Genomic DNA, 12,414 nt, shown 5'->3' on the forward strand with positions numbered 1-12,414 from the left:
CGTTTCTAACATGTTTTATGTTCTTGTTTAGTTTTTCGTGTTGTTATATGTACTCTAATTAAACAACTTGTTTAAATGGCAGTTATTTAGAAAGTAAAATATTTGTAATTTTTTCGATTGCAATATACATATGCTGGCAATTAGATTAGCAGTTATAGCTGCTGTTTTGTCAATCCCCCGCCAAAATAAAAGTTAAATAAGTATTTCAGAACTTACTAGGATTCGATGTTCTGGATTCGTTACTCTACATTCGAAACCTATTATTGCAGAATAGCTTTGGTTTCTACTTTCCAGAACCCTACTAGCCAGTTAAACGTTTTAGAATTATTGCTAGGAGTATTAGGCCTATGTGTCGCTTATCGCGGTAAAGTACACATCTTTGATCGAAGTGAAAACGTCATGCGTTATATAATACAGCCTTTCACTTTTACGACTGCCGTGAAGCTGCCACATGATAACAAAAGTGATGGCTCTATTTTTTGTACCTTTTCGAGATTGGTAAAGCAACGTAAATACAACACTAGGCATATTTTATAAGCACGGGGGGGTACAAGGTTTAAGAGCCTAATTTCGTATTTCATTGTGATAGCAATATAACAAGCATATACTGACGTGCAAAACTAAATACATTTTATGGTAAAATAAGGAAAAATGATAAAATTGAAACGTTTAAATGATATGTATTTTTTAAGTTATTACACCTAAATTTATTATAGCGTTACAAAGGTTAGTCACCCTTTCGGCTTTATTGTTTTTATTGAAACACACTCAAAGGTAAGTCACTGCATTTGATAAAGTGGATGAACTTGTATGACTGTATGACTGTTCAGTTTCGTGACCGTGTTCAATCTGCACCATATCTGTAACGCCGTTTTTAGTCGTTATTCGTGTACAAAAACTATTGTGAAACGATTTACGTACAGCAAACGTCATGTGTAACTTAAAATAAATATATAATTATTGTTTGGGACATATATATTTGTTGCATGGGGCGCTAAAATAAGTTAATTACTCATTGCAGCATTTTTACTTAACAACAATTATTATAATCTAGTAACACAATATATGCGTCCAGTCGTTATTGACCACTATGGTTGCAAAAAAAATCGATGGGTTACAATATTACAGAAGTCTACATCACTGTTCTGTTAATGCTTCTACTTTATTCTCGTAACTCGTTATAGCATGACGTCACCAAGTTACGTCATAACGTGACATCACAAAGTTACATATAAGCGTGACGTCAAAAAGAGTAATAAGACCACTACACAGATTCGTTTATTAAGTTTTTGTTGAAAGAAATGTTACTTTCAGGACAAAAGCTGCATTGCAAAGATTTTATCTATTCGCTCGAAGCAAAAAAACGCCTTTATATTGTTTAAGTTTCCAAAACTTTATTTTTGTTTAGTGCGGTGGGACGTACGACGACTTAAAAACAACTATGAAGGTTGTGCCTATTCTCTTAATTCAAGTTTAACTTTGCATTCAGTTGGGCAGCTTATGAGGTACAACACCGTTTTATCGATCGGGGGCAATTGGCTTGAACCACAGCGAACGTGAAACCTCTGCAAGATTTTCACAAAGAAAATAAAAATCTCAGCCCTGGCTAAACTTTCGCCGAGACAGAAGCGAGGTCCAACAGAAAAGGGTATTATCTTGTTTGAAGCAACGAACTTTCCGTTTTCGTCGATATGCCGCATCGGGTAAAACTGTTCAGGGTTTGGCCATGTCTCAGGATCCATATGAGCGCCCCATAAGTTTGCCATCAACTGCAGTAAAAGAAGAAAGTGTTGTAATCGAGTTCATAACTTTAGGCTAAGTCAAGTCGTTTATACGAAAAGCGAGTCAAGTTGCAATTCTTTCCCTTCGTAAGTCAAGCGAGGCCATTGTCAAAAACTGTTAAACTTATAAAAGTGTTAAACATAAAGTAAGCAAATTGACGCGAAAAAAGTAAGGTAACCAAAACGTATGAAAAGAAAAACTCTTACGGTTAAAGTCCAGTCAATTGTCCGAAAAATCAGGCAAGTCATTTTTAACATTGACTTAATTTACCACACTGGCAGACAGGACTGTGGAGTCGGACTCGAGACTCGGCGGAGTTCGTTTGTTTCGCTGAGGTCTGACTCGGGACTCGGGTAAGACTATACGTATAACAACCCAGAGTCCGATGTGCGCATGTGCAGTACAAATTTGAAATTTCGAAAAATTAAATTTGTGAAATATTTTTCAAACGCGAAGTGTGGGTGGATGAGTTATATTACCCCCTACCCATTTTGAGTAGATTGGTGTATATACATCCTGTTTGAGTTATGCGAATTGGGTGTAATACACACCGTAAAGACAGGGCGGAACTCGGGACCGGACGGAATCGGCAAATTGACTGAAGTGGGACTCGGGACTCAAAACCTAGTTTATTTTTTTAACTAGAGTCGTACTTGTATGGTGGCCCATGACTGCCATCCTGTTTTTTTCAATTTTTTTTTTTAATACAATTAAAAAAAGTAAAAAAATTTAAAACACTTAAAAAAGAAAAGAAAAAACTCGACGTGGCCCAGGACTGCCATTCCCATATAAAACGCATTACGGTCGGACCATCACTGCCATCATAGAATACTTAAATATATATGCAATATTCTATTGTGTTGTGATTAACATCAAAGCATGTAGGTTTGCCAATTAGTCTATTGGCCTCCTGGTGGGATTTAGAACCTAGCGACGGATGTCGTTTTTGTATTTTGTGTAAAAATACACTGTATAAAGTATTCTAATATGCATTATATTATACTTGTTTAGTATTTGACATAGTGGTAGTTTGCAATGGCTGAAAATCTTTTAATCATTTTTTTAAAAACATGAAGCAAAAAAGAATGAAGAAAACAGAGAAAACTCAAAATATATAAATATAATATAATATATAAATATATAACATATAACGTAGTGTTGCTCTTCCAGCAGTATTATATAATATACGTATCTTTTATATCAGGGGTCGGCAACCTACGACCCGCGGGCCGGCCGCCTCTTTGACAAATTAGACACGAGTCTATGTCACATAATTTTTGACTATTTTAACTACGTAATTGCGAAAACTTTTCGCGCTTCGGGCGAATGTTCATTCTACGTTCGGTTTGTATACGTTTTGATGCTGCCTTTTCAGCTAGATCAGCGATTCTTTACCGTTGCCTTGTGGAAGGCTGCCAAGTGCGTAGTATAAAATAGGAAAAAGTATTAACAAATATTGGATATATATTTTTTAAGATTTTTCTATTTTGGGCAATGTAATGAAAACTTGGGAAAAATTTAAAAGAAATACCGGTATACCAATAAAATCGCGCTCGCTGCGCTCGCCAGGTGCGCCTTGAATTGGAACAATTAACAAACACTGAGCTATACATTAACTTTAATTATCGCGTTCACTCAAAGCAGTTTTTTTACACTTATCATTCTCTTTGCATCAACACTTAACGTTTTTAAGCGCAAAAATATCCAAGGCCTACCTGATTCACAGTTGTCCTAACATTTTAATAACACAATTCGATGTTATCATTTTGTGCGGCCCGCAAAGACCTTTTTAAGTTTGGTTTTGGCCCGCGACTAGAAAAAGTTTGCCGACCCCTGTTTTATATAATACTGTTGGAAGAGCAACACTCCGTTATATTGTATATAAATTCTAATGATGGCAGTGATGGTCCGACCGTAATGCGTTTTATATAAGAATGTCAGTCCTGGCCACGTCGATTTTTTTTTTTTTCAAATTTTTTTAAAATGTTTTTTAATATATTTTTGTTTAATTTTTTTACACTTTTTTTCAATTTTTGTTTTAATTTTAGTTTTAATTTTTGTTTTTCTTCTTTTTTTAAATTAAAGAAAACAGGATGGCAGTCATGGGCTGCCATATACTTGGATTGTTTTTATCCAAATCCGCAGCCCCGCTGGCAGAGCACAAAACCTAAACAACTTTTTGCTTTTACAGTTAATGTCGACGTAATTGTTGTACTCATTTTACAAAAGATACGTCAACTTAAATAATACATTAAAATCGGCAGGAAAAGTTTATTTCTATAAATTCAGATACCAAATGGTCTTACAATTCTACAAAATATAAAATCAACAAAACACGAACTTGTGTTCCTTTTGGGATAACGTGGCCGTTCACTTTTATACTTCCAGTCGAGAAATGAGGTATGGCCAACGGTGAGATGGTTTTAATCCTCATGACTTCTTGAATAAAAGCGCAAGTCAGTGGCATATCAACTCGGTTGGCCAAGCTAGGTATTCCGGAAGCTCCTAAAACCAAAACAGAAAATAGTGAGAGACCGGTGCAAGCGATATACTTACGTGATGTCAGGTTGTCAGGTTACTTTTTTGTATTTAATTTATTTTAAGCAAATCAAAAGCTATATTTTTTGTAAACAGTTTCGTGTTCTTTTTACTTTGTCTTTTAGACATTGCAGGATTTCACGCCGCAATATGAAAAATATTTTCTGTGGAGTGCCAAAACCTATCAAAAATAGTACAAGCATTACAGTTTTTGAAAGTCTTTGGCCATTCGTCTGAACTTAGTTGTTGAATTTGAAAAAAACAGTTTCGTTAATAAATAAACTCTCCGCTTCGGAAACCTTTTAAACAGAAATTTACATAAAGTTTCAAAAAGTTAACCGGCGGGGTTACTTACCCAAGACCTCGCAAATCTCGTTTTCCACTTTTTTTCCGTATTCTGGAAAGTTCAGAAAATACACATACAGCCAGCATAATGTTGCGCTCGAAGTCTCCGAGCCTGCGGACAACATATCACTGCAGACCGATGGCAGTTGTTCATCCTTGATGTAAAAAAAAGTGTTGAGCTTTCTTATGTGTACGGATATCCCATATTGCTTTAAATATCTACCGAAAACCTTTAGGGGTAACCGAATTAGCAATTCTATTGATGATTGCCGTGCAAAGGTTAGATAAAATTTAGCCTGCGTTGGGTTTTGAACTTGTAACCTCGGCTAAACCGTTTCGTACAAAATTGTATACAAATATGTACAGCACAAATATTTTACAATGTTTGAAACATAATTGTTATTAACTTTCAAATTACGTTAGGACGACACTCACTATTCTACATTAACTATAGTGATTTTCAGTTTATCTTTTGCCGGGCTTATAGTGCAAGTTAGGGTTCTTAAGGAAAATTCGGCACTTAAAATGCTAATAGGCCAAAAACGTATGTTGACTAAAGCTCATGCTTTTGTTGCAGATAACAAAAGTTGCTGCTCTCAGCCTGAAATAAAACGTTTTTTTTGTGTTTTCAATTTATTATGTGTATGCGATACATGCAGATAAATCGACAGGGTATGCGCAGCTGAAATAGGTCTCAATCCTATGGCCTTATGCAGTAAATAATGGACGTCCTTAAATTTACTTTCCTGTTGGAGGTGTTTTCAAATGTGAGCTAGATTTCACAGGGATATTTTTCGATTTACTTACGGTGAACCCCTGTTGTTTTGCGTGCTTTCCAAATTTTTGCTCAGCCAGAAATGCATCAATATAATCGTTAATGTTGTCGGGATCAAAGTTATTTTTATGCTCGTCGATATCTTTTTGTACAAAATCTACAAATCATTATAAATCAAATACTATAGATAAACAATATAGCAACATTATTTTTATTTATCTAAAATCTAATTTTATTTAGTTACAAACGCATGTTTTATCCAGTTTGATTATTCCAAAATATTTGTTAACTGGCCTTATAATTATGCATAAAGCTTTTATTTAATGTATAACCTTGCTGGTATTATAGATACGTCATTCGGCAATGTAGTCTACAGGTAAGAGAATACAGAAATGGAGTGCGGATTAAAAAAGATGCTTAAATTTAATAAAATGCTTAAGCCGGGCCATTTATCACTAACGCCCTAACTTAAAGAGAGATAGACATATTTAAGAGGGAGACCAAGTATTGCCATTTGATTTTAGTGCTTTTTTAGTTTCAACTCACATTTCTTCGTACAGATTGTAGCATAATCGACACAAACTGTTTATTACTTTGCATATGTGTTATCTTTACTAAAAAAAAGTATAAGGCAACAGTTCATCGAGTTTGTTTTGGCCCCAATAACACTACCCACACTCTTAGTCAGTGATATGCAAGTTACCAGTCGAGGCACCGTAGCATTTATGGAGTTTTGCTAACGTTCTCGTATAATTCAAGACGAAATCATTTTCAATCGACAGAAGTTAGAGCAAGCACGGAAAATCCGTAAAAACAATAGATTAGCGTTAGACGATTAGCGTTGTAATTGACAAATCGTAAATATTACGTTCAGAAAACTTAACTGCTCACAACATTGATTGGAGATAAAAATAAACAAATACACAGCCTATAAACAGTATAGCACATTAGCTCAAGCTCCGGGCATATATCATTGAAAGCACGTTAAAGTAGTCTAAATTATATTAAATTTCCCCTAGGCCTAGATGATCTTCGCAATAATCTTTAGGGAAACATTGACTCGAAAATTGCAATGTTGGCCATCGCTTAGAAAAAGGCGTGTTTGCTTGATTGAGTTTTCTACGCTCTGTTCGGATCGTGGAATGGTGCATACGCAGAAAAGTTGTAATTCTGGTTGTATAGATTTGAACTGTGCCTTACCTATTTTCTGTGGTTTGTCCTTTAGGGCTTCTAATCTTGTTGTCCCTTGGGGGGCAAATGGCGTATGGTTGACAAAACGTTGAAGGCTAGAGGAGCGGAGTTTAATGACAGATGCTTAACAACATAGGCTTAAAGCTAATATCCGATATATATTAGTTATTTTCGGTATATTTGTTATTTCGGTATATAGGTTTAGCGGTCCGATACCAAACCGATATCACCATTTCAGTCAAGTTTGCCATTCCACCTAACGTTTTCTGCCTTGGTCAATTTCTCGTAATTTAGAAACTAAACAAATTAACCTCTTCAACCCAAATTTTAGATCAATAACCTAAACACTTAACTGAAAGTTTTCAATGCTATCGACTAACCTTATTTGACCATAGAAGTGACATCATGTGGCCATATTAATGAGGTCATTGTCAAAACATCACGCAAATACTAAACAAGCTATAGGGTTATCCTAGTTTTAACTTGTCAACGTTCGCCTTGAATATAGTTTAGTGTAGTAGTTACCTAAAATACTTCTTATGCGTGCGTTAAATCGATGAAAGGCGCCGGAAAATGGGGGTATATAGGTCAGAATACCGAAAATGCTCATCAAATTCATCTTGGCAGAATCATCGGGATGAGAGAACCTGTGCAACATTAAGTTAAATGCTGCGTTTCATTACGTTTAGCAAACCCCGAATCTTTATGTAATGTCGGAAACTGGTGAATAACGGGTTTTAGAAATTAATTTGGGTCAGGAGAGAGAACGATTTTTCTGCAAAAGCAATCTTCTTATATTTGAATTAAGAAACAGTGATAGAAACTTTCCTATTTTGTGAAATGTACGTAAAGCAGGGAGTAATCCTTTAAAAAACAGCAATAAATTAAGTAAAATATTTGCCATTTTAGTGCTACTAGTATCTAAAATGTTATAGGTTAATTTAGTAAAGCCACTTACAAGGCATTTATTGTGTCTATACATTTTAAGAAGTCAGCATCGTCGTAGTCATATTGCTTTGCAAACATTGCTCGAGAGATTACGTTGGCCGTCAGAGTGTAAAGGTGTTTCTGTCAACAGAAATAATAGTTTTTTGTATCGAAGTGAAAAAAGATAGGAAGCGTACTAAAATATTTAACAACCTCAAAAACTATACTCCATTAGATAACGTTCTTAACCAGGGAGATAAGCAACAAAATGTGTCCGTGACAAAATGAGTCAATTTACATCAGAATACAAAATGGTAAGTCATATTACCTACCTTGAAATCGACTGGGCCATTCATCTTTGAAACAAATTCGATAAATCGGTCTCCTTCGTCGTTAATTAAACGTTCCATTTTTTGACCTCCCAGACCTGCACTTTAAATGCAACGTAAGAAGTCAATAAGAGCCAGAACATTTTGCTGCAATAACTATTCAACAATAATATCGAGGCCTGAAAAATCATGATGAATCAATATATACCGCTTTTGTTTAACAACCATGAGAATATACAGTAAGAAAAAACACAAATAAGTTACTTTTAAAATACACTTACTCCCTTAGAAACTTCAAAGCGAAATGTTTTTGCGATTTAAACACATCATTGTACTTTGACACGATCACTCCATTTTGACCAGTTTCCTCGGAAAATATTCTCACAGATGGACGATCGGAGCTAACAGCGCCTTCTTTCACAAACACCTAAAAATAAAATTGTCCGAATTACATTATTTTACCAAAAAAAATTAACATTTACAAAAAAATTTAAAAAAAATATTTAATAGCTATCTATTTACTGATAACAGCAAAATAATCTAGCAAAGCTAGCAATTCAGGTCAGAAACATTAACCAGATCTTGAAAGATATATATATATATATATTTCGCAAACTAAGGCATCGTCAGTATATATGAATAAAAACAAACGCAACAGTATAAGAAAGAGTCAGAAACAATAAAGATTAAATAAAACAGAGTAAAATAACTAAAATATAAAATATAAAAGCTTTCAAATAGTAGTGACATCCAATGTGTACAACCCCTGTACAGAAACAATAAGAACGGGTCGAGAGAAATGCGGCAACGCGAAACAACGGCAAGGCAAAAAGAAAAAATGAAGTAGAGGCGTAAGGAAACGATAAGAACTAGACAAATACTACTTAATTTGGGGCAGTACTATTTTTTGAATATTAATTCTAGCTTTAATTTTGCTTAGCCATCTATCCTCACAAATGTCTAACACGTGGAACGGTGGCTGGGCAACAAACTGAACAATATAACAGCTAGAAATTAACGGTCTACAATCGAGTATATCGGGGTGGGATATGGCATTTTTTTTACTGATATCTCCATGGTGTTTAGGTTCCCTTGCGGGGTTTAAGTTGCTGAACTTATATTACTTTATTCGACAGAAGTGCGTTCTATTTGACGCTTTCGTTTAGATTTCTTCAGGTTGCGTATCTAACTCGCGAGCCAGCCACAAGACGTACTGGTGATTAGAATTTTATTAGTTAATGAACGAGCAAGTTTTAAACTATAAAGTGGCGACGCAAGTTAGCATACAGCAGATGCCACTTGCAAATATCAACACTGTTAACAATTCAAGGCGATGACTAAGAAAGGTGTTAGTTTTCGAGCGGATTGCGGTCTTAAGCACAGAAAATCCAAATGCTGACCGCAGTGAGATAAAGGCGGAGCCATTTAGCATGTAACACTTTGGTGCGAGTTAGCGTAGCTTCGACAGGCAATAATTCTGTCACATAAGCAGAGACATCATAAAACGTAAGGTAAATACAAAAGCCATTATTTGGCAATGAATTATGCCCTGTACACCACAATGTCTAGAATAGCTGAGTGGGACAAAAACAAACATTTAACAGAAATTATGTCGTGAGTTTGCAGGCAATTGTGTGTGGCCAGCCTATAACACGCCTAACCTAGTGTGGTCACAGATGCTGCAGCACTGCTGTATGTATGAACCTATACCACAACTGATATTACTGAACTGGTAATATAACAGAACCTTTGCGTTTTTGCAGCTTGTTTGATTAATGTATTTTAATACAAGCCAGCAATACTACGCAATAACGAACTGTACGAACTGCGCCAACATTAACAATTGCGAGTTGGAAAATATAATCGCTTACCTGATTGATTGCTTCATAAGTGTTCAACACTACAGTTTCGTCGCTTCCAAGACGCACCGACATAACTGGTCCATATTTCACGAGACTCCACCTTTTGAAGTCTTTTGCCGGATATTTTGACAGGTAAGGCGCCACTCCAAGAATAGGAATTCCCCTTGGTCCAGGCGGGAATTTTGGGCCGGGCCTTTTGTACCAGTACAAGTAAGCCACCGGAATAAAGATCAACAGCACATATCTGGCACTAAATAGTGCCGACAAACAAATCGAAAATAACTCCAAAGTCATCTTACAAACCTAGGCAGTTATCTGCATGCGCTTGAAGGCAAAATCAAGTCCAGAACGAGCGCAATGTTTACACAGTGAACAACTTTTTTTGTTTTGTTGAAGTAACACATGCCTGAGGCGGCATCAGTCAAAAACAACAACTAATATGTAGGTGTAGGGCAGTGGTTCTCAACCTTTTTTCTTTCGTGGCCCATTTTCGTTGTACAGAAATTCTGTGGCCCAAAATTTTTTTATGAATGGAGAAACTATAAAAAGGTTTAGAACAAAATATAGCGAAGCATATGACAATAAATTTACAGTTCATTTCCTACTCAATTCCTCCCCAAGCCATTATTCCTGTAAAATTAGGTAGGGTGACACAAATGAAACTAAATTCTTTAATAAATCTAGCTTTTTTAAATTGGTCCGTTTCCCATCTAAAATGTTCCCATGGCCCGCACCAGTGAGCCATGGCCCACTGGTTGAGAACCATTGGTGTAGGGGGTCGTCTTACTGTTTGTTGTTAGTTAATAACGTGGCCCAAACGCAGGCCCGCTATCATAAACATTGCTCGTAAAGTAACACGAAGATGTTATTTGCTTTCAGTTTACACGCCTCTGCTGAACGATGGCCAGGCGATGGGTACAAAAGCAAAACGAGACAGGATCTTAACTTATTTAACTGAATCGTAACTGGAACTGACGTAGACTACCCACCCAACTAAAATAATGTAACGGACAGAAGTTACTATGCTGGACCGTTAGTTGAAGTTGATTGCCGTTCTGATGTTAATCAATAAACTCAGACACATTTAATACCTTTGCTGTGGCTAAGTTGTTGAAATACGCAACCTTCGAAAAACCTTTTAGCAAATAAAATCGGTTTCAATCCAGCATAAACCTGCATCAGTTTCAAACTATTTCAGTCTAGCCCTGCACTTACTTACATTCTGTGGTACGCATTTGTCGAAAGAAACAATAAGATCTAAGATTTATTAAATTTGTCCATATTATGTCAGCAATTGAATAAAATATGTTATGAAAACGGTCGCGTCAAAGTTATTAAATTGACAGGACGTTTTTTGTAAAAATAACGATTTCAAGTCAAATTTGCAGCAGTTATTTGCAAATCCAAGATAAAAGTGTCCTTACAGTTTCTCCGACACCTCTTAAGTTTAGTTTCGTTGTTAGAATACCAAACACATTCTCAGGGTAATATATCAAACCTGTTTTACTAGCACTTATGTTTTCATTAAGACTTAACTGAATGAAGACTATAATAGCCGCACACTTTAAACTATAGGAAATCCAGCTTAAAAATTGCAGAGATTGTAATTGGCTTTGGTTCAGCATAAAAGTCCAAGCTGCTCTGAATTGCATTGCATTTCGCGCACGTTTAACGCAGTTTTGCCGCTACCTTTTGCCTGCCTATCACACGCGCTTTTCGACAGTCGTGCTACCAATTGATAGTTCGTGACGGTTTTAGATGAAGCAAAACTCACAAAAATGTCAGCTAGATGAATGGTGATGACTGTATGATGTACGGCTAGTCTTTTGGTCGGGTCTTTTGTTGTAGTACAAGTAGGTAACGGGAATAAGGATCAACAGAACATATCTGGCACTAAATAGTGCGACAAACAAATCGAAAATAAATCCAAAGCTATCTTACAAACCTGAACACCGCAGCAGTTATCTGCATGCGCACAAAGTCAAAATCAAGTCTAGAACGGGCACAATATTTAAACAGTAAACAACTTTTTTCTGTCACATTGTCTCAAGCTGCGTCAGTCAAAAACACAAAAAAGCTCATCGTATTTTAGCGAAAAAAGCAACACTGTGTAACCGTTACGCATTTGTCGAAAGAAACAATAAAGCATTTTCCGACATGTTTAACATATTTGGCGGTTATTTTTTTGATTATTTCTATGTAGGTGCTACATTTGTTAAACTTTGTTACTTGTAAATAAGGTCTTAGATTTACGTAAGTTGTCCATATTATATCAGCAATTGAGATAAAATATGTCATAGAAACAGTTTGCGAAGTTAATAAATTTACCTCGCGTTTTTGTAAAATTAACGTTTTTAAGTCAAACTTGCAGCATTTATTTGCAAATCGAGACAAAATGTGTCCAGCCGCACACTTTAAACTAGAGAAAAACTAGCTTAAACTGCGTAGGTTGCAATTGGCTTTGGTTAAGCATAAAACTCAAGTCCAGGCTGCCGTGAATAGCATTGCATGTCGGGCACGTTAAACGCAATTTTGACGGTAACCTTCGACAGGCGTGCTACGAATAGATAGTTCGTGACAGTCACAATTTAAAAGGAAAACAGACTTACACAAAGTGTCAGCTAGTTGAATGGTGATGACTGATGACCGTATATGATGCACTGCT

General features: G+C 36.0%; 1 protein-coding gene across 1 annotated transcript; it reads right to left on the reverse strand.

The window, feature by feature from the left end:
• Nucleotides 1-644: 644 nt before the first annotated feature.
• On the reverse strand, nt 645-10,539 carry LOC146133430 (cytochrome P450 2D20-like). Its single transcript, XM_083397014.1, has 9 exons — nt 9,759-10,539; nt 8,169-8,314; nt 7,891-7,990; nt 7,590-7,699; nt 7,157-7,278; nt 5,473-5,597; nt 4,676-4,820; nt 4,124-4,287; nt 645-1,769 (listed from the first exon to the last, which is right to left on the reverse strand). The coding sequence occupies exons 1-9, from the start codon at nt 10,041-10,043 to the stop codon at nt 1,455-1,457; spliced, it is 1,512 nt and encodes a 503-aa protein (XP_083253140.1). The 5' UTR covers nt 10,044-10,539; the 3' UTR covers nt 645-1,454.
• Nucleotides 10,540-12,414: the final 1,875 nt, after the last annotated feature.

Source organism: Ascidiella aspersa, chromosome 9, assembly GCF_963924565.1.
Source record: "Ascidiella aspersa chromosome 9, kaAscAspe10.2, whole genome shotgun sequence".
NCBI classification, from domain to species: Eukaryota; Metazoa; Chordata; class Ascidiacea; order Phlebobranchia; family Ascidiidae; genus Ascidiella; species Ascidiella aspersa.

Coding starts and splice junctions, on each gene's coding strand:
- LOC146133430 (XM_083397014.1), bottom strand. CDS start 10,043: ATGACTTTGGAGTTATTTTCGATTTGTTTGTCGGCACTATTTAGTGCC. Junction 7,279..7,589: donor ATAGACACAATAAATGCCTT/GTAAGTGGCTTT, acceptor AATGTTGCACAG/GTTCTCTCATCCCGATGATT. Junction 1,770..4,123: donor TTATCCCAAAAGGAACACAA/GTTCGTGTTTTG, acceptor CTTTTACTGCAG/TTGATGGCAAACTTATGGGG.